Source organism: Lolium rigidum, chromosome 2 (genome assembly GCF_022539505.1).
Source record: "Lolium rigidum isolate FL_2022 chromosome 2, APGP_CSIRO_Lrig_0.1, whole genome shotgun sequence".
Classification (NCBI taxonomy): Eukaryota; Viridiplantae; Streptophyta; class Magnoliopsida; order Poales; family Poaceae; genus Lolium; species Lolium rigidum.
In genome coordinates this window covers 134,274,922-134,298,117 of record NC_061509.1, presented here as the reverse complement: position 1 = coordinate 134,298,117, position 23,196 = coordinate 134,274,922, and the positions used below count along the sequence as shown (strand labels likewise).

The 23,196-nt window shown below is 46.1% G+C and overlaps 2 protein-coding genes across 4 annotated transcripts; both read left to right on the top strand.

Moving 5' to 3' along the window:
- Positions 1-1,943: 1,943 nt before the first annotated feature.
- LOC124687280 (exosome complex component RRP45A-like) lies at positions 1,944-5,519 on the top strand. 3 transcript variants are annotated; one of them, XM_047221072.1, is made up of 9 exons: positions 1,944-2,132; positions 2,272-2,481; positions 2,561-2,656; positions 2,751-2,865; positions 3,083-3,163; positions 3,262-3,450; positions 4,010-4,272; positions 4,364-4,419; positions 4,971-5,519. In XM_047221072.1, exons 1-9 carry the CDS (start codon positions 2,005-2,007, stop codon positions 5,171-5,173), a joined length of 1,341 nt encoding a protein of 446 aa, XP_047077028.1. In that variant the 5' UTR covers positions 1,944-2,004; the 3' UTR covers positions 5,174-5,519. The 3 variants fall into 3 exon arrangements, with proteins under 3 accessions (XP_047077028.1, XP_047077030.1, XP_047077029.1); XM_047221074.1 differs by having other exon boundaries at positions 4,010-4,172; positions 4,971-5,084; XM_047221073.1 differs by lacking the exon at positions 4,364-4,419 and having other exon boundaries at positions 4,010-4,172.
- A 2,804-nt stretch (positions 5,520-8,323) lies between these two features.
- LOC124687279 (IAA-amino acid hydrolase ILR1-like 8) lies at positions 8,324-13,256 on the top strand. Its single transcript, XM_047221071.1, has 5 exons — positions 8,324-8,671; positions 11,832-11,957; positions 12,274-12,588; positions 12,690-12,818; positions 12,897-13,256. Exons 1-5 carry the CDS (start codon positions 8,324-8,326, stop codon positions 13,254-13,256), a joined length of 1,278 nt encoding a protein of 425 aa, XP_047077027.1.
- The last annotated feature ends 9,940 nt before the right edge of the window (positions 13,257-23,196 follow it).

Sequence of the window (23,196 nt, the reverse complement as noted above, 5' to 3'; positions counted from 1 at the left end):
AAAACCGGTGAACACTTTGTGGGCGAAGCGAACAAACGGCGTTGCTGTCCGCCGCGTTGTGCCGACGAGTCGGGTGGTCGATGGGGGGCGCCACAGAAGGACCTACCGACGATGTGTGGTGGCGGCGATAGGAGAGGTGGCACCGTCGTACTTCTCCCTTAGGATGACGAAGGAACCGACGACTCAGTCAGAATTCTCCCTCCGGACGTGGCGACAACATCGCTGGCGGTGGAGATTTTGGGTGGCCGGGTGAGAGGCAAGCACGGGAAGGCGAGTGTGATGACGGTGATGGAAAACCAACGGGGAGGGAGGCGAATCAGGAGGGGTGGGGAATGGTCGCGTGTGGTTGCTAGGAGGGACCCACATGAGATATCCTAGGTGGAGTGCCCTATTGGTGCTCCCAACCTTGCACTTGCGCGTAGGGTCCACGTGGGGTTGCCAACTATCCTATTAGGTTTCAAAATGTGCCGATCACTTTTGGAGACACCGGTGAGTCCTTTTTAGCCGGGCACCCACGTAGGGCTATTTGGGTCGCTATTTGACGCGTCCGTGGAGATTCTATAAGGCTGGCAAAAAAAATGAAAACAAAACTTCCCGAATTTGTTGGAGCTGCCCACTGGTGAAAAACTTGAGCTTTTTTTTTGAAAAAGGAGGTGGTAATATATTAAAGTAACAGGAGACGGGTACAATATGCATACAGGCTCCTAACAGAACTCGCCCTAAAGAACCTAATATTAGAGGATAAGGCCTGTAACTTTACAAAGAACACCCCAGAACAAAATATAGAAAAGCAATCAGGTCCTGGAGCGGCGCCGTCGTCGCTCACCGGCATCCTCGAAGCGTCGCCGCCAAGGAAAGGAGAGAAGGAGCTCGAACTCTTCCGACTGGCGAGAAACCACCCCCACTGGCAACCTGCTCGCCGCCGGGAACGAATCACTTGGCTGCAAGTAGGCGTCGAGCTCCAGTGGGGACATGGAGTTGCCTCCGACTTGGAGGCAGAGAACCAGCCGTCGCGTCGAGCCGCAGATCCACGCCGGCCATGGTGGCAGCTGCGTGTTTGCGCTTGATGAGAGACCACCAGAGATAGTTGAAGTAGATACGGCAGCGCCTCCAGTGCGCAGCAGCAACTCCTTCGCTGTCCTCTCTCTCGCCTCCACGGCCGACCAAGAGGAGCAGTAAGAGCGCTCTGCCGCAGCACCAGAAGCAGCGCAGATAAGGCCACCCTGCAGCAATCGACGAAGATCTGGCGCCACTTTGCTCCTCGCCTCCATGGCCGGCCAGGAGCTCGATGACGCCGTTGGTCGCAAGCAGGTACGCCTTTCCCCCCTCGCCGCTGAGGCCGGCCAGGGAAAAACGCCTCCCGCCGCAGTCGATCTGGAGAAGGTGGTTCGCCGCCACATCTTTATTGATCTGAGTGGCTGTCTTCCTCTCTACTCCCACCTCCGACCACCGGAGAAGCAGAGAGAGGAGAAAGAACCCTAGATCGGACGAGATCCAGGCGGGCAGATCTCCTCCACCACTCGCACTACTAGGCATCAAGCCCCCTACTGGCATAAAGCCACTACTCCTAGCTAGTCTATGTACTCCGGTGACTCCCCTCCACCCATCTCGACCGGCGGCGCCGGCGAGATTGGCTTTGGTTCGGCCCGGTTTCTTTGAGGAGGCGCGCAGGCTGAGCGAGAGAGGGGAGAGGGGGAAATGTGAGTCAAAAAAAAAAACTTGAGCTTTGGTTCGCCAGTTTTCCGCACAGGCAGGACGAAAAGCATTTGCCTGTTGTCCCGCAGTGAGCAGGGAATAAGATTCTACGCCAGCTACGGCAGTTCAACAGAGGCCCAGCTAACTAGCATTGACTGGGCCCATGTAAGCCTTAGAGGTCGGCCCCAACCCAAGCCGCTGAAAAGAGAGAAAAATGCTGCACACCCCCAAACAAGAAAAAACACAAGCTCTCACACCCCACCTCGGCTGAGTCTAAAACCCTAGCTCCCGCCGCCGGCGAGCAGCGAGATGATGGACCAGCGGTGGCGCCCGACTGTGAACGAGCGGGAGTTCATCGAGCACGCCCTCCAGTCGGACATCCGCGTCGATGGCCGCCGCCCCTTCGACTTCCGCAAGCTCAAGATCGCGTTCGGCAGGTACCTTGGCTCAATCCCCTCCCCTTCCATTCTTCCCTCGCCCACGGTTTTGGTTTTCTCCTACCGCGACGGCGAGCTGCTTTGCCCGCGGTTCGATGTGAGGTTAGGCGGTAGCTGATGTTGCTTTTGGACCCTGTAGGGAGGATGGCTCGGCGGAGGTGGAGCTCGGCGAAACGCGTGTGATGGGTTATGTTACTGCCCAATTGGTCCAGCCGTACAAGGACAGGCCTAACGAGGGGACGCTGGCCATATTCACGGAGTTCTCCCCCATGGCTGATCCTGCCTTTGAGCCTGGGCGACCTGGGGAAGCAGCGATTGAGCTTGGCCGTGTCATCGACCGTGGCCTAAGGTCTCCTAATTGCTGCGTTGTCCTTTTTGTTCGTAGGATCTAAGTGTGGAGTTTAACGAGGATTTTGGGTGTTTCTCAGGGAGAGCCGAGCTGTGGATATGGAGTCCCTGTGTGTTGTTGCTGGGAAGCACGTCTGGTCGGTCCGTGTCGACCTTCACATTCTCGACAATGGGGGGTATGAGTTGTATATTGCCTACTGATGTAATTAATGAGTGTGAGCTTCTCGTTAGAGTGCTAACTGTGTGAAATGTCATGGTTGAATCCCTCAGGAATCTAATTGATGCAGCTAACATCGCTGCACTGGCAGCTTTGTGTACATTCCGGAGGCCTGAATGCACAGTTGGTGGGGACGATGGTCAGCAAGTTACAATACATGACCCTGAGGTACGTATATAAGGTGTTATATCGTAAATTATCTTGCTCATTCATTCCTCAACGTTCTAGCGCACCTACAAAGCACTACATCTCCAGAGAAGTAGCAAATTTGTACAGACTTCATGTAATATCCAGTCACAAACACAACCCCATTATTAAGTATCATTTTCGGGTCCCATCATGTCATGCAAATTATCTTATGTTTTATTTGTAATGTATTTTACAGGTCAGAGATCCTCTTCCGCTAGCAATCCATCACCTCCCGATAGCTGTAACCTTTGCATATTTTGGTGATGGTAATATCATGGTATGTTCCAGTATTTCCAAATATGAAATGCACCATTATTAGCAGTCTTTATGTTCCTCTCATCTTCTGACGTTCTTTGGCTGAATTTTGGTGTGTAGGTTCTTGATCCTACATACAAGGAAGAAGCTGTTATGGGAGGAAGAATGACAGCCACAATTAACTCCAATGGTGATGTCTGTTCCATTCAGAAAGCTGGTGGAGAGGGTGTCATGTCAAGCGTCATCATGCAGTGTTTAAGGATTGCTTCGGTTAAAGCTGCTGATATAACAAGCAAGATAAAGAGCAATGTGAGTCAGCAGCATCACTTCTGTGACATTGCAAATTTAGAATTTCAGATGCCTGCTTTGGTGTTTTCTGAAATATGAAATGAAACTGGGTTAGTCATGCGTTTGTGTGTGTGGGTGTGCGGGGTTGATACCTCTCTGGTTAGTGAATTGGGGATGGAATTTCGTGAATTCTTTAAATCTGGTTCTGGTTAGGCACTCTGAAAATGTAACATGTTTGGGCAGCTAGAGTTCCATACGAAGGATCCCTGTGTAACATAAAAGGGAATCAAGAAAGATGATAGGAAATACATAAAGTTGACACTGTGCTGCTCAGGCATGATCTCATGCCATCGCTGCCATAGGCCTGGGCACCACACTTACTTGCTATGAAATTTACCCGTCTTTGGCGTCTTGGATTTGCCGCCAAGCAGGCTGGATCAATCGGTCTGGATTGGGATTCAACGGCTGTATGAACGAACCTGGTTCTGATGAACTGTCTATCTTTCTGAACTTCTATTTGGGCAGATCAGACATGCATGTCATTCTAAGCATCAACCCATTTTCATTCTGTTGTGTCCAGGTTGACGAGTACACCACTGAGAAGGCAGTGCGGAAAGTAAAGCGTACTCCAGTCTTGGTGGCTAAGAAAAATGACGTTCCTGATATAACTATGGAGAGCAACGACGGTGCATTGGAAAGCCAAACCTCAAAGACACCCAATGATGCTCAGGGCATAAGCAAAGGTGATGATGATTATCGTATAAAAAGGATTTCACCCTTGACTGGGGACCGAACTGTTAAACCCAAACAAACATCCATGTTCCTTGGTGGCCCATCAAATTGGTAGTTACTGGAGTGCTGTACTTGTTCTTTAAATCCTAGTAAATAGTTGCTTGATATGAGTTTTCCAACTACCCTGATTTTTGCAATGTAGGGATCCATACTCCAAAGGAGTTTCCTTAAGCTCCCTCAGAATCTCTCAGTTGCCGGGTACTGTGATTGTGTTTGCTTGTTAGTATTATTATTATTATATATCTCTAGTTGCATGATCTGAGGGCTTACTAACTATTATAAATTTGCTGAAAAATGTTGCTAGTTTGGGATCACGCTTTAGTTGTCAATTCTAGTCCTCTCACTAGCCATGAAATACAATCTCATGAAGTTTCTAAAACACAGTGTTCCTTATTCTAAGCGTGATTTAGCTGCGTAAACCAATATTCAGGTTTTGGCTCAGTGAACCAATTATTGCATCTACATATAATCATGACATGGCATTATTCTTTTCAAACTTTGATGTAAAATCTGCCTTGTCCCTATCCACCAATATCCTTCTAGCTGGGTCCTTTTTGGTTAAAATGCCTGTTGCTGAGAGAATGTGCCAGTTGAAGGCATGTTACATTGCTTTATTCAGACCATGGTATTCCTATAAGCTAAACATTAGCAGAACTATTAAAGGTGTTTACACTAGGAAACGTTTGTTCTCTTGACTGGACAAGAACGATTCTTCCTTCTGAATTCTATTTTTTCCTTGCTGTATGCAGATCCACCAGCTATACCAAATGACAAGAGGCATGAGGATGCCAAATCAAGGTTAAGTGAATCTAATCCGGAGGTGGAAAGCATGTCAAATTCTGGAATCGTTGGAGAGTCAGATGAGGCCAAGGAAAGTGTATCACCTAAGAGTCTAAAGGATGCTGTCAAACCAAAACATAAAAGGAAGAAAAAACAACATGGAAAGAGTTAGATGAACTGTAACTTACAGGTCTGCCAGCTAAGAATTAAATATCATGATGGTTGTAGACTCAGTTAGTTAGCCTTCTTATTCTCTTGATGGTGCACATTATACGGAGGTATTTTCTGATATTTGAGAGTAATATTGCTCTCTTTTGTTGTGTCCCGGTTACTGTAATATCCAGTTATGGATGTGTTTTGTAGGCATGAACTGAGTGGAGCATCTCTCTAGTCAAATCTTTCCTGATTGAAGGACCTGCATCTAGAGTGGCAGGTCACCATGCATTTGAAGGATTGTGTCTTATGTACTTTCCGCTGTGCAGAAATGAGCTAAGGAGTACTAATGTTTCATTGTTGTGTTCATACTTTTGTCCAAGATGTGGAACGTTAGTCTTGAAATGATTTTAACTGAAGTTTGTAAAAAATCAGTCAGTTCTAATACTTTCATTGTTGTGGTGATACTTTTGTCCAAGCTGAGGAGCGTTATTGTTGAAAGGTTTTAACTGAAGTTGGTAAAATCAGTTATACTAGGAGTACTAGTGTTTAATTGTTGTGGTGATACTTCACTAACAAGTCATTTAGTTAGGACTGTTGCTAAGCCTGACACGGAACTTGATACATTTTTTTTTGACATGTAAGAGCATCTCCAGCCATGCCTCCGGGAAGGTTCCAATACCCCTTTTTATTTATCCGATGGACGAAAACGGTCTAATCGTGCCCCCGGATCCTCGTTTTTGCTCGGATTTGGACTTTCATCCATCCGGCGAGCACATGTCATCCAGCCCCCGGGAGTGTTCGGGGAGTCCGGAGGAAAAGAAAGCGCGGGAAACGTCGAGAAAACTTCCCACGGGTGGCCCCGACTTGTTGGCGAGAAAGGCCGATCATCGTTCTCATCGCATCGTCTTCAGCGCGCTGTAAAAACCTGCCGCCGGTCAGTCATCGTCGGACGCGTCGATTCCACGCGGCGAGTAAATGCCGTCGCCTCGAATTCACGCGTGGTTCCCTCTATTTATCGTGTAACTACAGCGTCTGGCCGCATTCACCACCCCCGTCTCCCTATTTACCACCAAACTTCTCTCCCCAATCTCCTCGACCGAGCAATGGCGGACTTCGGCGACGGCGCGGCGAAAAACGGCTTCGGCCGGCGTTCTCTCCACCAATGGGAGGGGAGGCTGCTGCATGCGGCGGGCTACCCGGCGCCGCCGGACTTCCGCGCTGGCGCCTGAGAGCGCGGGGGCATCCCGATCCCGCTGCCGCCAATAGGACGCGCGCCCTAGAGGCGGAGATCGACGCGGTGCTCATCACCCTCAGCGACGACGGCGACGGCGACTACACGGTGTTCTACCGCCATTTCGGCATGTAGATCGCTGTCCTTTTAATTAGTTTATATATTCCCTCTCGCCGAATTCAAATGTATTACGAATTCGGCCTATATATGTACAAACTCGCATATATATATGTTAAATATCTCTAAATTTCGCCTATGTTTGAACGTATTTCGTCTGGCTTTGTTTGAATTTGCCTATATTTGTTCAAATTTTACATCCATCCTAGGCTCGCCGCTGGAAATATGGGCCTCCCCAGGTAAACATCCATCATGCGCTAAACAATGTCGGATTTCGGTCTGGGGAGCCCCAACGGCTGGAGATCTTTTTTTTTTCATACGGACGGCGTTATTCGGCCTAGCCGCGCCCCCGGCTCCTTGTTTCCCTCCCCCCCCCCCCGGATTTGGCCTTTAATCCATCCGGAGAGCTCATGCCATCCCCGACTTCCTGAGGCCCGGTCGGGGACTCCGGACGAAACAAAAAACGCGTGAAACGTCGAGCGGGCCTGTGTTGTTGGCGACAGAAAGGTAGTTCCCTCAATTTATTTCGTTTTCCCTCCAAAATGCACCGCATAGAACCATTTTCCTCGCCAAATTTTGGAGGAGCTACCGCCATTCTACCCCACAGTTGCAGCTCCTCCTCCTCCCTTCCACCACCATGCCGCCGAAGAAGCTCGCCGCCAATGGCGCGCCGAAAGGTTGCATGCGTCCTTCGACAAGTGTTGGGCCGACGCGAGGGCGCACACCGCCGGGAGGGACGACAAGCACGACGTGCGGTGGAAGGAGATGCTCGCCAACTAGGGCGTCCAGATAGCCTTGCTGAAGGAAACCTCCGCGGCGAAGAAGAGGAACACCGACCTGGCGTTCCGGATTGGCGGCAACGACGGCAAGATGGACGAGGAGACGAGGGCTTGGTACGACGCCCATCGCCAAGACATCCTCCGGCCCCGTCGGCTGCTTCGTCCTCCGCTTCGACGTCTACTCCTGCCGCTGCAACACTGGCAGCCGCCGATGCTTCGCCAGCTGATGTCGCGCCAGACGAGGCTCAGGAAGGGACCACCGATGAGCCTGTTATCCTTGAGCTTATTTTTCGATCGTCGGAATGTGGCTGATTCGATCGCCGAACTTTGGCGATGCTTTTGGGTAGTGGGAAGACGATTTTTGAAACTATCGCCGTTGATGGGCGAATGCCGGGGTGCGACTGGGAAAATGTTGCCCCCCACGCCCTTTTTACATCCAATCCGGCGTTTGTTATTTCCAGATTTTCGCCCGGGGACCTCAAGCGGCTGGAGATACTCTAAGCAGTGCATCCTTAGGAGACGGATGGATATGACTGCTTATGATTTGGAGTTTGGTCTACATACAGGTGCAAGAGCACAGAGATCACATCACTAGGAATGTCAGCACTAATATCTGTAGAAACATGTCTGTTAATTTCACCGTCTCCAAATTTGAATTCACAACCGACTCAAAATGAAGTGCACAAATAGTTTACATTGAGGGATAGTATTAAACAGAAAACATCATATCAGAAAGCACAACCTTTTGCATCAGATTCTGTCTTTAGATGAAATGAAAACAAACATCCAACAATTTAGATAATCTCTGGAAAAACATACAGCAATGGGGAAGGTACATATGGGAGAAATGAGGGGCGAGCAAACCCAGCATTGACTACTGCCTAGCGTTGCCTGGTTTAAGTATCAACAAGGGACGGTCTCACACGCTGAACCGGTTTGGCATGTTTTGAAGTTGAACAAGAGAATCCTCATTTTCTTCAGTCTCACGTGCTGAGAGCTTCTCAGCAGAGCATCAATCGGGCAAAGGGGTCGCGCTCTCATGGCTTCGTTTACGCCTAAACTCGTCGCCTTGCTCCTCCTTCTATTGTTCCACCTCACAACACTCTCGTCAGCGACTTCCACCCTCAGAGACGACCTCTTAGGCGCGGCCCGCGCGCCATCGTTCGCGTCGTGGCTGCGCGGCCTGCGGCGGCGCATCCACCAGCACCCGGAGCTGGCCTTCCAGGAGCACCGCACAAGCGAGCTCGTGCGCGCCGAGCTCGACGCGCTCGGCGTCTCCTACGTCTGGCCCGTCGCCCGGACTGGCGTCGTGGCCACGATCGCTGGCGGCGGAGGCGTCGGGCCCGTCGTCGCACTCCGGGCTGACATGGACGCGCTCCCCTTGCAGGTCCGTGGTGACGTACATACACCCCGTATTTTTCATCTTTTGCATTGTTAAGATTATTTCCTTCGTCGTTCGTATGATCTGGTAAATCAACAAATTAAGTTCAGAAATTGATTTCTTCAGAAAATACTAAAATACATGCATACATTTATATATTGTGAAAGAAAAAGATAAATAAAAGGAGGCACAGTTAGCTGTTATAGCTGATCTTGATTTTCATTGGATCTACATGTTCGTTTTAGCACGGGTGCATGGCGAGATGCAACGCTGATACATCATACCAAGATGTAGTTCTCATCTCGTCTAAGATTGTCAAAATGGGAAATATATATTATAACACAAAACGAAGTAAACCGGTGAGATGGAACTACTTTTCGAAGAAAATTTCAAACGGCCAACCGTGTTTGCGACAAGTTTCACAAAATTCATCTGAAAAACTCCATACATGAACACGAAATAAACTTTAAACACTCAACAACACAAAGAACTGGTCGCGGGAATGTAATCACAACAACAAGCTGCATTGTTTCATGCAGACATTATTATTGAATGGAAGCATCAGTTGGGTAGATTAGAAGGGATCAATATTAGTAAATATGTTAGTTAAACACAACTCACTTTAATGCCTCATGTTAGGTTTTTTTTTTGAGGGAACATGCCTCATGTTAATTAGGTGCAGGGTAACCAAACGCCCTTACATTTTTTTTTGAGCCTAATACGGATAACCAAACAAAGTGACGAACATGAATTTAGACTTAATCCAGCCCAACGACATAGCTTCATCAGAATTGCATGTCCAAATGCTCAGCAAACAAGCATGTCCGTAGAGTCCGCCAGCTGGTGTGGTGAGAGTGCATGAAGTTAGGGTATCTCCGACGGTTTTGGCAACTATCAATCCAAGGTAGCTATGGGGCGCCGACATATGTCCTCATCGGCGTCTCCTATATTTTTCATTAAATTTAAACAAATTTTCTAAACAAACTTTTTGAATTTCATTCAAATTCTTAAGATATTTTGCAAAATTTGAATAGAATTGGACTAAAATCCTAAACCTAAGTTTACCCATTCAAGACAAAAAAGTCGATGATGTCGACATCTTTGTTGTAGGAGGAGTGCACGTTAATGATGCCATATTCTAGCGCTAAACACTCATGCGCCCAATCAAGAGGTAAGACTGCACAACTGCCGCTCATAGGCAACGTGATCCCCGACTCCTCCGCCGAGCCGTGGGGAACGCAGATCGACAAATGCACATGGTAGTCCGTCGGCCTTCTCCTCATGCTCCTTCGGAGCGTCAAAGGTCAACCTACCCCTAGACAGTGAGTGCTTCTCCGGCTTGACGCGTCGGAATTCCACTCCGCCTTGTGTGTTGTCGAGCGCTGCTTTGGCTTGGGGACAAGAAGGGGTGTCATAGTGCATGTTGACAACGGGAGAGAATACGAGGACAAAGGCGAGCACCTCTTTGACTTCGGGGTGAAGATGGGCACCAAAGACGCGCTCAACGACAAGCATTGTGGCATGCGCTTCTTGGGTTTATGTACAAGGAGGGGCATCGCGGTGCATGAAGAAAAGGTGTGCGAGGACGAGTGCGGGGCCATCGCGGGGCGCGGTTTTGAATATGGAGACCCACCCATCCTATCGTGGTAGTCCTCAAGGACTCCATCGACAGTGTGGCACCTCCACCATGTACTCCACTGGGGTGGTTGAATCGCTTAGGAGGAAATGAGCCAACGTAAAAGATCATGGGCCACAACTTGTTGTCTGTGGCGAACGATAGGTAGGCCCTCTTCGCCTCCGAGAGGCCCTCGCGGTGCCGTTATACTAATGCCTTGAAATGCACGCCGAATGAACAAGAGTCACGGTGTTCCAATCGAGCACCCTCATATCTGGCAGCACGAGAAGTTCGTGCTCGGCAAATAGGTCACCCAATCCATGGTTAGGCTTCCCTTGAACACGCCACCACCCCTGCCGCCATCCACATCATTGTGTATCATTGCATAGATCGTAGAGGGAGAGGAAGAGGCATGGGATGTGGGCGGCGTGGAAGTGTTGGAGGAGGGCGTCAGCACAATGGGTATATATAGGCTAGTAAGATAGGTGAGGTGACGGTGGCAATAATGATGGTATTGATTCAATTTCAGCGACACGTGGGGAAGACACACCCTCGACGCGCAGGAGCCTCCTAGGGAACCTGCAAGACCCCTCCTAGGGAACCCGCAAGACGATGAACCCCCATTAAACACCACGGACCGCTTGAACAATTGTGTGTTGCTGGCAGGTCAGGCCCACCTGTCGGGATCATACGTGGCATTGTTATCTGGGTGTGTCAGGCACCCCAAGACAAACCCATGGTTGGAGCAGACAAAGAGTTGCTGGGCAATCTAATGGATAGCCCAGATAGAAGAACGGCTGTCGGAACCGTCCCTAGAAGCTATTTTTATGTCCGACGCCCTAATGAACATATTGGGCGTCTACTAGGGCACCCGTTGGTGGCTGCATGTGTAAGCCTACTTAAGGCACCGGAAGCCTATTCCCATTCGATCAGAAAGACAAAATGTTCTTCTACTATTTTTATCGTTGTGATGGTGAAAGGCACATCACTCCGAGTATCATAAGTTCTCATGTCTCAGCTTCCAAAAGTCTATAATCTTCTCACTGATGTATGTTGTTTCCATTGTTTTATCCATCAAGTATTCAAATGTGTTATAATCAAGTGGCTACTGCATCTGCAAATTGAACGACAAATCTTGCGATTACAAATTAATTGTGTGATCTGTTGCATCATAAAACCTAAACGTGTAGATACAAAACAACAAAATGTCGCTCTAGTGACACAAGATGCATTGGTCAGCAGTGACATGAGACGGCAAAAAGACTAATTTTCAACAATCTGTAGTACTCCTTAAATGTGGACATACAAACCGACATGAAAAAGCAATTTGGGCTGTAGTAATGTAACTTGCGCTACATCAAGCGTTGATGCACTCAATTAGTATAGACATGTTTCATGATAAGAGAGAAGAATCCAGCCTGAACATACTAGAATTCAATCTACAAGATGCTTATATCTCAGAATCAATTAGCTAGTTAATCTTTGCAAAAGGACGATTTTGATTTGTTAGTGGTGGAATTTAATTGACAATTGTAAATTGGTCCTTGATAGGAATTGGTAGATTGGGAGTACAAGAGCTTGGAAACTGGAAAGATGCATGCTTGTGGACATGATGCTCATGTGACCATGCTTCTCGGAGCAGCCAAACTACTTCAATATAGGAAAAAAGGTTTGAAGGTACTGCTTAAGAACAATATTTTGCTTCCAGTGCAAAAGAAAAACAGTATTTTGCTCATCATAATCTTGATTCTGCCCTGGTGAAAAACAGTACTCCGTATTTATATTGGAAATTTTGATGCTCTTCACTAGAACAAGAACATGTACAATTCAAAATAAGCCATGTTAATTCTTTGTATCGGTCGTGTCAGTATATACATCGAAATATGTTATGGAAATATGAGCTGATATATCGGCCGATGTATCAGCCAGTATTTAGAAGCTTACAAGGATGACAAATTAATAGTCCAATCTGTCGTTCTTGTTTGACCTTCAGGGTACTGTAAAGCTTGTGTTCCAGCCAGCTGAAGAAAGCTACGGCGGAGCCTACTACATTTTAGAAGAAGGTGCTCTCGACAATGTCGAGGCCATATTCGGCTTGCATGTTTCCCCACATCTCCCCGTAGGCGTCGTCGCATCCAGGCCAGGACCGTTCCTTGCTGCTTCTGCTCGGTTCAGCGCGACAGTTACCGGAAAAGGTGGACACGCCGGTGGCCCTCACAACGCCATAGACCCTATCGTTGCTACTTCTTCTACCATCCTGAGTCTTCAACAGCTCGTCGCCCGCGAAACCGATCCTCTTGAGGCCGCCGTATGTCATATGATGCGCACCGCCACTACTACATCGTCATTAATCATCAATTTGCTCATTTAAGCGTTAAGCCAGATGTGATGTACTAGTAATTCTTCCAGGTGGTGTCCGTCACGTTGCTGAGAGGAGGCGACGCTTACAATGTCATACCTGAATCTGCGACATTCGGTGGCACCGTTAGGAGCATGACAGATGAAGGCCTGGCATATCTCATGAAGAGGGTCAAAGAGGTATTACGTGGTACTACAAATCTGAATTTCTCAGTTTCCAACAATTAACCACTGACGGATCTGGTGCGTCTCTGGAAGATCATAGAAGGCCAGGCCACCGTGCACCGCTGCGCTGCCACCGTCGACTTCATGGAGGAGGAACTCAGGCCGTACCCAGCCACCGTCAACGATGAAGGGATGTATTCGCATGCTAAGGCAGTCGCAGAGGCCATGCTTGGGGAAGCTAACGTGAAGACGGCTCCTCGGAGCATGGGCGCCGAGGACTTCGCGTTCTACGCGCAGAGAGTGGCAGGCACCTTCTTCTTCATCGGCGTCGGCAATGAGACCACCATGGACAGGGTAAGTCCTGTGCACTCGCCGCATTTCGTCATGGATGAGGAAGTTCTTCCGATTGGGGCTGCGTTCCATGCCTCTGTTGCAGTTGAGTATCTGAAGTGAACCGCTTCTCCTCCTGAAACTAATAGACCAAGAACGAAGGTCCGTTCTTGGATTATGGAGTCGGAAGAACAGCAAAACAAATTCTCATGTCAGATCATTAAATGCCTGTACAGTGTTGCATATTTGGACCGTCTTCATATTTTGCGCATTCGGTGTGTGAAGTACGGGTTGTGAGATAGTTTGCAGGCAAAGACAGTCCACTAAAATATGCAGTGGTCTCTTGTTTCTTGCAACACCAAAAACAAAAGTGCAACAAGTTCTTTTTTATTTATGGACTAAATAGGGCCAGTTGAACACAATCTCATACGTACGCGAGTAACGTGACCCATAAATGATAAGAGGGGCAAGCAAAATCACCTCCAGTGTTATGGTGTCACGTTACTATCCAAATTTATAAAGAAGGTTAATTTCTCATGAGTGGCGCGAGACTCGTCACCATGAAATATATTTTGTAAGCTGCTAGCTAGGATTTATCGCTTTACTAGGAACCCACGGCGTCAATGTAAACGTTTCCGATGTAGTGAAACTTAGCCGGGCTATTCCCATGATTTTTTCCTCTCTTTGTTAAAAGAAAAACACGTATGTTCAGGCGGGGGATCGCGCGACTCCATCCTCCCCCTCGTTATGTCGCCATGTGTCCCACCGACCGCGGATCAAAGTGGCATTCAGGGGGTGGGTCCCTCCACGTTGAGCTTATCTTCTCCCTAATTGTTCTCCTCGGATATTCCCTTTTCTCCCACATGTAAGAGTGCATCACAGCCATGGACAACTCCACACACCGGCGCATCGTCGCCGTTCCTCCCGTCTGCTACCGCCCACAGCCGCCCGGAGCCCGCCGTTTCCCACCGCCATGATTTCTTCCACTGTTTTCCTATACCACCGATTTCCACTATCGTTCCTCTACAGCCCATGCACCGCTGCGGTTCTGGACGACGCGTCGTCGCCACACCGTTGCCCCGCTGCATCTCACATCACTCCCCACATGCATCTCTCCTTCACAAGCAAAACAACCAGCTCCAACATCACCACTCGTGCCATGTACCGGCGCTCGCCACTGGTCTCCGCGGCAACGTGGAGGTCCGGTGCTGCAAGGGCTTGGTGATGCTGCTACCAGGGCTCGACGGTGTTGCTGCAATGGCATGGGGGCGTTGCTTCGATGGCATGGGGGCGTGCAGGAGATGCTACCGTACATCATCAACGGTGCTACATATGTCAGTCGCAGATGGTACAATAGCTCGTGGCCGGTGGTTTCACCAGTGGTCCGTGATACTACCATTCATGGTCGACGGTGCTACAAATGTCAGCCGCCACTACTGGAAAAACGATTTTTTACCGATGGGAACACGTGGTCGTTCAAAGTGATATTGTGGTCATTAAAATTTATTAACGACCACAATCCGTTGGTCGTTAGTTGTCGCTATAGGCTCTTTCTTTAAAAATAATAACGACCAAATACTTTCTTTGGTCATTATTTTTCTAACGATGACACAATATGCGATCGTTAAATTGGTCGTTAAATTGGAGGAAAATAACGAACACATTTATGGTATTGACGTTTTGTCATCGCTAAAATTATTTATGTAACCCAACCATTAACAACCACACCTTTATCGAAAAGATCAACAGCCACATTGTGCTATTTATTGGGCTTTAACAAATAGCAAAAGATATAATATTTGCATTCGTTTATAAAAAAACACAAGATATGATTAATATATTTAGCGTGAGCCAAACATATTATTAATTACTCCCTCCGTCCTCAAATAAGTGGATGTCTAGTTCTAAACTTGTCCACAAAAGGGTGTACTCCTATCTTATCAATGCATTTTAAAGTAGCAAAAATCGATTCTTTCTCATCGCACGGAAATCGAATCCAATAATATTGAGCACATGTTGTCGTTGGTTTCTACATTCACTTAGCTTATTGGATGTGAAATAATTAAAAAGAAGAAAGATGTATTTTTCACTCCACTTCCTAATTTATCTTAAAAAATTCGCATGTACACTTATTTATGAACGGAGGGATTATCTCATAGTCTCCATACAATTACATATATTCTAACAAAATGTACTCTCATACAAAACACTAGAAGGAATCCCCTCGCCAACAATCTTTGCCCAATGCCTCTTGTCGAAGCCTCCTTGTACGTGAATCCTCAGAAAGTGTCTTTGCCACATGACTACATGAGCACCGTTGCTCCTGTTTATTGAAAATTATACGTTTGAAATTTCAAAAAAAAATTAAATACTCACATATATATAAACATTCCGAAGATACGGTATGAATTTTGGAGAAAAATCTGTTGTATTTTGAGCTATACAAAAAATACAAATTTCTGACAAATATATGCCCCTATACGTGGGCACATATTTATCTGTTTCCTATAGCTCAAAATACAATACAATTTGTGTCCAAATTTTGCACGAGTATGCAAGACATATGTATGCATTCACAGAATAAATGTGACAATTTTATAATGCAGATATATAATTTTTTAAATATTTTGAAAACCAAAAGCACTAGTGCTCATGTGCACCAAATATGCTTCCGTGAATCCTGCGTTATACAAAATTTAGCTATCACCCAAATGTACCAAGATAGGTGAAATTAATTAATTACTAAACAGTAATATCCCATTAATACTTGTTTGGGCAGCAACTCATTGGAGAAGATCCAAATTTCGTCTGTCACACAACCCTTCGTATGCATTTATTTTTCCACACGTGATCGATTTGTTTGTTCTTCCTTATAATATGGCTGTCGCGTTTATAACCGTTAGTTAAAATCAGCAACGGACGGAAAAGAGAGTACATGTCTTGTTTTCATGCTCGTGTAGGAAATCATGCCAATTGGCACGACTGCGCGGTGCTGTTCTTGGTTGTTACTGCGAACACAGCCTACCACCCTCGATTAACAGCAAACAGAACCGCTAGCTGCGACGCAAAATGAATCGAGAATCATGTCAGCAGAGGACAGAGACCAGCCCACGAGCACCACGTGATTTTGCAGATCGAGCTCCACGGTCCACAATTGCCGATGAGTGACACCGACGGTATCGCAGTTCACAAAGCGGCAAGTAGCTAAAACAAGGTTGGTAGAGTCGGAGACAAATGAGGCATCTGGTCAGAAGCATGTCAGATCTTTTCTGAACAAGGATGGAACGTGATCATCACATGCTTGATCTAATGCACGAGTTATACGTGAAAAATAATGCTTTCAATTAGCACCAGCGATGCGGTGATCGGCTGCCGGAGCGCAGCGACCGCCTTCTAGTTCGGTATCCAAGACGAATTGCCGCGGCCTTTCTCCAGTCCCTAAAACGAGTCTTCCAAAACTTTTTGGGGCGCGTCGCCGTCCGAAGACCCTTTCTGCTCGGCGCGGTTCAGTATGCTATCTGATCTTTCGAGGCTGTCCCCACTTTATAGGGGACACTCCGGGTTCGTCGGACAGAGCGAAAAGCAAGGTAGGTACCCACCTGGCGGAGATCACATCAAGAACGGTTGGTTCTCGTCTTTTATTTCTCGTCGCGCTCTCCTCCCGCACATCCCACCCCTTCGCCGCCGCTCGATTTGCCGGTCGTCTTGACGGACAATATCTTCTGCGACGGGCAACGCCATGACAACCGGCTCCCTCGCCGTCCTTTTCGCCGCCGCCGCTTCTCCAACGCGTCACAGAACGTGCCGACAAATCCATCCCTCCTCCGCGCACAGAAGGTGTTCGGTGGTTTGTCTAGTAGGTGTGACAGGTCGTTGTTCGTTGCCTCCTCTACCGCGGATGAATTTTAACCATTTGTTTTGCTTCAAGCATGGATAGCGAGGAAGAGATGATCGTGGAAATGATGGAGGACAAGCAAGCCTTCGACGACGACCTTCGGGAGCATTTGTCGATCACCGCGTCCCTCCAAAACATTCTAGACACCGACGCAGAGAAGAAGAAGAGGCCGCACCGTGGAGGTTTGATACGTCTCCAACGTATCTATAATTTCTGATGTTCCATGCTTGTTTTATGACAATACCGACATGTCTTGTTCACACTTTATGTCATTATTATGCGTTTTCCGGAACTAACCTATTGACGAGATGCCGAAAGGCCGGTTCTGTTTTCCGCTGTTTTTGGTTCCGAGAAAGGCTGTTCGGGCAATATTCTCGGAATTGGACGAAATCAACGCAAAACCTCCTATTTTTCCCGGAAGGCTCCGAACACCGAAGAAGAGTCGGAGAGGGGCCGGGGGCCACCACACCATAAGGCGGCGCGGGCCGGACCCCGGCCGCGCCGGCCTAGGGTGAGGCCACCCTGTCAGCCCTCCTGCGCCGCCTCTTCGCCTATATAACCCCTTTCGACCTAAAAATGCGATACCTCTTGACGAAACTCCGTGAAAGACTCCGTGGGCGCCGCCACCATCGCGAAACTCCAATTCGGGGGACAGAACTCTCTGTTCCGGCACCCTGCCGGGACGGGGAATTGCCCTCGGAGCCATCTCCACCGCCGTCTCCACCGCCATCTTCACCGCCATCGCTGCCTCCATGATGAGGAGGGAGTAATTCATCCCCGAGGCTAAGGGCTCCGCTGTAGCTATGTGGTTAATCTCTCTCCCATGTACTTCAATACAATAATCTCATGAGCTGCTTTACATGATTGAGATTCATATGAGTTTTGTATCACTACTATTCTATGTGCTACTCTAGTGATGTTATTAAAGTACTCTATTCCTCCTGTACGGTGTAATGGTGACAGTGTGTGCATCCGTGTTAGTACTTGGCGTAGGCTATGATTGTAATCTCTTGTAGATTATGAAGTTAACTATTGCTATGATAGTATTGATGTGATCTATGCCTCCTTCATAGTGTGATGGTGACAGTGTGCATGCTATGTTAGTTTTCGGTGTAATTGTGTTGATCTATCTTACACTCTAAGGTTATTTAAATATGAACATTGAATTGTGGAGCTTGTTAACTCCGACATTGAGGGTTCGTGTAATCCTACGCAATGGTGTTCATCATCCAACAAGAGAGTGTAGAGTATGCATTTATCTATTCTGTTATGTGATCAATGTTGAGAGTGTCCACTAGTGAAAGTATGATCCCTAGGCCTTGTTCCTAAATACTACTATCGCTGCTTGTTTACTGTTTTACTGCGTTACTACTGCTGCGTTACTACTGCTTGTTTACTGTCCTGGGCAAAGCACTTTTCCGGTGCCGTTGCTACCGCTTATTTATACCACCTGTATTTCACTATCTCTTCGCCGAACTAGTGCACCTATTAGGTGTGTTGGGGACACAAGAGACTTCTTGCTTTGTGGTTGCAGTGGTTGCATGAGAGGGATATCTTTGACCTCTTCCTCCCCGAGTTCGATAAACCTTGGGTGATCCACTTAAGGGAAACTTGCTCGCTGTTCTACAAACCTCTCGCTCTTGGAGGCCCAACACCTGTCTACAAAAATAGAAGCACCCGTAGACATCAAGCTATTTTCACGGCGCCGTTGCTCGGGGAGGAAAGGTAAAAGGTACTCACACTCCGGATCTCGGCTACTAAGCTATTTTCGCCGTTGTAAGTACTCGAAGCTATTTTCTTTAGATCCTGCAATTGCATCTTTTTGTTTCTTGTTTACACTAGTTTGGCATAATGGACAAAAATGAGCTTCTTGTTTTATTTCCCGAGTTAAGACATGGATGGTTTGATCCGAAAATTAAAAAACCCATGGAACATATTAGCATGAATACTTTGAATACCATTGTTGCTAATGATATGGAAAATTCTAAGCTTGGGGAAGCTGGTTTTGATGAGCATGATATTTTTAGTCCCCCAAGCATTGAGGAGGAAATTTACTTTGATGATACTTTGCCTCCTATTTATGATGATTATAATGATAGTGGTATTTTGGTGCCACCTACTATGGAGGATAAAGCTTGTTATGATTATACTATGCCTCCTATATTTGATGATGAGAATAATAATGATAGCTACTTTGTTGAATTTGCTCCCACTACAACTAATAAAATTGATTATGCCTATGTGGAGAGTAATAATTTTATGCATGAGACTCATGATAAGAATGCTTTATGTGATAGTTATATTGTTGAGTTTGCTCATGATGCTACTGAAAGTTATTGTGAGAGAGGAAAATATGGTTGTAGAAATTTTCATGTTACTAAAATGCCTCTCTATGTGCTAAATTTTTTGAAGCTACACTTATTTTATCTTCCTATGCTTGTTACTTTGCTCTTCATGAACTTGTTTATTTACAAGATTTCTATGCATAGGAAGCATGTTAGACTTAAATGTGTTTTGAATTTGCCCCTTGATGCTCTCTTTTGCTTCAAATACTATTTCTTGCGAGTGCATCATTAAAACTGCCGAGCCCATCTTAATGGCTATAAAGAAAGAACTTCTTGGAAGATAACCCATGTGTTTATTTTGCTACAGTACTTTGTTTTATATTTGTGTTTTGGAAGTTGTTTACTACTGTAGCAACCTCTCCTTATCTTAGTTTTGTTGCATTTTTGTGCCAAGTAAAGTCTTTGATAGTAAGGTTCATACTAGATTTGGATTACTGCGCAGAAACTGATTTCTTGCTGTCACGAATCTAGGCCTAATTCTCTGTAGGTAACTCAGAAAATTATGCCAATTTACGTGAGTGATCCTCAGATATGTACGCAACTTTCATTCAATCTGAGCATTTTCATTTGAGCAAGTCTGGTGCCCTTTTAAAATTCGTCTTTACAGACTGTTCTATTTTGACAGATTCTGCCTTTTATTTTGCATTGCTTCTTTTGCTATGTGGGATGGATTTCTTTGTTCCATTGACTTCCAGTAGCTTTGGGCAATGTCCAGAAGTGTTAAGAATGATTGTGTCACCTCTGAACATGTGAGTTTTTGATTATGCACTAACCCTCTAATGAGTTTGTTTCGAGTTTGGTGTGAACGAAGTTTTCAAGGGTCAAGAAAGGAGGATGATATACTATGATCAAGGAGAGTGAAAGCTCTAAGCTTGGGGATGCCCCGGTGGTTCATCCCTGCATATATCAAGAAGACTCAAGCATCTAAGCTTGGGGATGCCCAAGGCATCCCCTTCTTCATCGACAAATTATCAGGTTCCTTCTCTTGAAACTATATTTTTATTCGGTCACATCTTATGTACTTTACTTGGAGCGTCCGTATGTTTCTTGCTTTTGTTTTTGTTTGAATAAATGCTTGTGTGGGAGAGAGACACGCTCCGTTGGTTCGTATGAACACATGTGTTCTTAGCTTTTAATTTTCATGGCGAAGGATGAAACTGCTTCGTTAATTGTTATATGGTTGGAAACGGAAAATGCTACATGTAGTAACTCGGTATGATGTCTTGAATAACTTGATACTTGGCAATTGTTGTGCTCATGTTTAAGCTCTTGCATCATATACTTTGCACCTATTAGTGAAGAAATACATAGAGCTTGTTAAAATTTGGTTTGCATGAGTGGTTTCTCTAGAGTCTAGATATTTTCTAGTGAGGTGTTTGAACAACAGGGAAGACAATGTATAGTCTTATAATGCTTGTAATATGTCTTTTATGTAAGTTTTGATGTACTAGTTTATGCTTGTGTTTGCTTCAAACAACCTTGCTAGCCTAAGCCTTGTATCGAGAGGGAGTACTTCTCATGCATCCAAAATCCTTGAGCCAACCACTATGCCATTCGTGTCCACCATACCTACCTACTACATGGTATTTCTCCGCCATTCCAAAGTAAATTGCTTGAAGTGCTACCTTTAAATTTCTATCCTCTACCTTTACAATATATAACTCATGGGACAAATAGCTTAAAAACTATTGTGGTATTGAATATGTACTTATGCATTTTATTTCTTATAAGTTGCTTGTTGTGCGATAACCATGTTCCTGGGGACGCCATCAACTACTCTTTGTTGAAAATCATGTGAGTTGCTATGCATGTTCGTCTTGTCTGAAGTAAGGGCGATCTACCACTTTATGGTTAGAGCGTGCATATTGTTAGAGAAGAGGATTGGGCCGCTAACTAAAGCCATGATCCATGGTGGAAGTTTCAGTTTTGGACATATATCCTCAATCTCATATGAGAAAATTAATTGTTGCTACACGCTTATGCATAAAAGAGGAGTCCATTATCTGTTGTCTATGTTGTCCCGGTATGGATGTCTAAGTTGAGAATAATCAATAGCGAGAAATCCAATGCGAGTTTTCTCCTTAGACCTTTGTACAGGCGGCATAGAGGTACCCCTTTGTGACACTTGGTTAAAACATGTGCATTGCGATAATCCCGGTAGTCCAAGCTAATTAGGACAAGGTGCGGGCACTATTAGTATACTATGCATGAGGCTTGCAACTTGTAGGATATAATTTACATGATACATATGCTTTATTACTACCGTTGACAAAATTGTTTCTTGCTTTCAAAACCAAAGCTCTAGCACAAATATAGCAATCAATGCTTCCCTCTCGCGAAGGGTCATTCTTTTACTTTTATGTTGAGTCGGCTTACCCATTTCTCTCTATCTTAGAAGCAAACACTTGTGATTAATCATGCATTGATTCTTACATACTTGCATATTATACTTGTTATATTGCTTTGCATTGACAATTATACATGAGATATACATGTTACAAGTTGAAAGCAACCGCTGAAACTTAATCTTCCATTGTGTTGCTTCAATGTCTTTACTTTGAATTTATTGCTTTATGAGTTAACTCTTATGCAAGACTTTATTGATGCTCGTCTTGAAAGTACTATTCATGAAAAGTCTTTGCTATATGATTCAATTGTTTACTCATTGCATTAACATTGCTTCGAATCGCTGCATTCATCTCATATGCTTTACAATAGTATGATTAAGATTATGTTGGTAGCATGTCACTCCGTAAATTATCTTTTATCGTTTACCTACTCGAGGACGAGTAGGAACTAAGCTTGGGGATGCCGATACGTCTCCAACGTATCTATAATTTCTGATGTTCCATGCTTGTTTTATGACAATACCGACATGTTTTCTTCACACTTTATGTCATTATTATGCGTTTTCCGGAACTAACCTATTGACGAGATGCCGAAAGGCCGCTTGCTGTTTTCTCGCTGTTTTTGGTTCCGTAAAGGCTGTTCGGGCAATATTCTCGGAATTGGACGAAATCAACGCAAAACCACCTATTTTTCCCGAAGGCTCCGAACACCGAAGAAGAGTCGGAGAGGGGCCGGGGGCCACCACACCATAAGGCGGCGCGGGCCGCACCTCGGCCGCGCCGGCCTAGGGTGAGGCCACCCCGTCAGCCCTCCTGCGCCGCCTCTTCGCCTATATAACCCCTTTCGACCTAAAAACGCAGTACCTCTTGACGAAACTCCGTAAAGACTCCGTGGGCGCCGCCACCGTCGCGAAACTCCACTCGGGGGACAGAACTCTCGTTCCGGCACCCTGCCGGGACGGGGAATTGCCCCCGGAGCCATCTCCACCGCCGTCTCCACCGCCATCTTCACCGCCATCGCTGCCTCCATGATGAGGAGGGAGTAATTCATCCCCGAGGCCGAGGGCTCCGCCGTAGCTATGTGGTTAATCTCTCTCCCATGTACTTCAATACAATAATCTCATGAGCTGCTTTACATGATTGAGATTCATATGAGTTTTGTATCACTACTATTCTATGTGCTACTCTAGTGATGTTATTAAAGTACTCTATTCCTCCTGCACGGTGTAATGGTGACAGTGTGTGCATCCGTGTTAGTACTTGGCGTAGGCTATGATTGTAATCTCTTGTAGATTATGAAGTTAACTATTGCTATGATAGTATTGATGTGATCTATGCCTCCTTCATAGTGTGATGGTGACAAGTGTGCATGCTATGTTAGTTCTCGGTGTAATTGTGTTGATCTATCTTATACTCTAAGGTTATTTAAATATGAACATTGAATTGTGGAGCTTGTTAACTCCGGCATTGAGGGT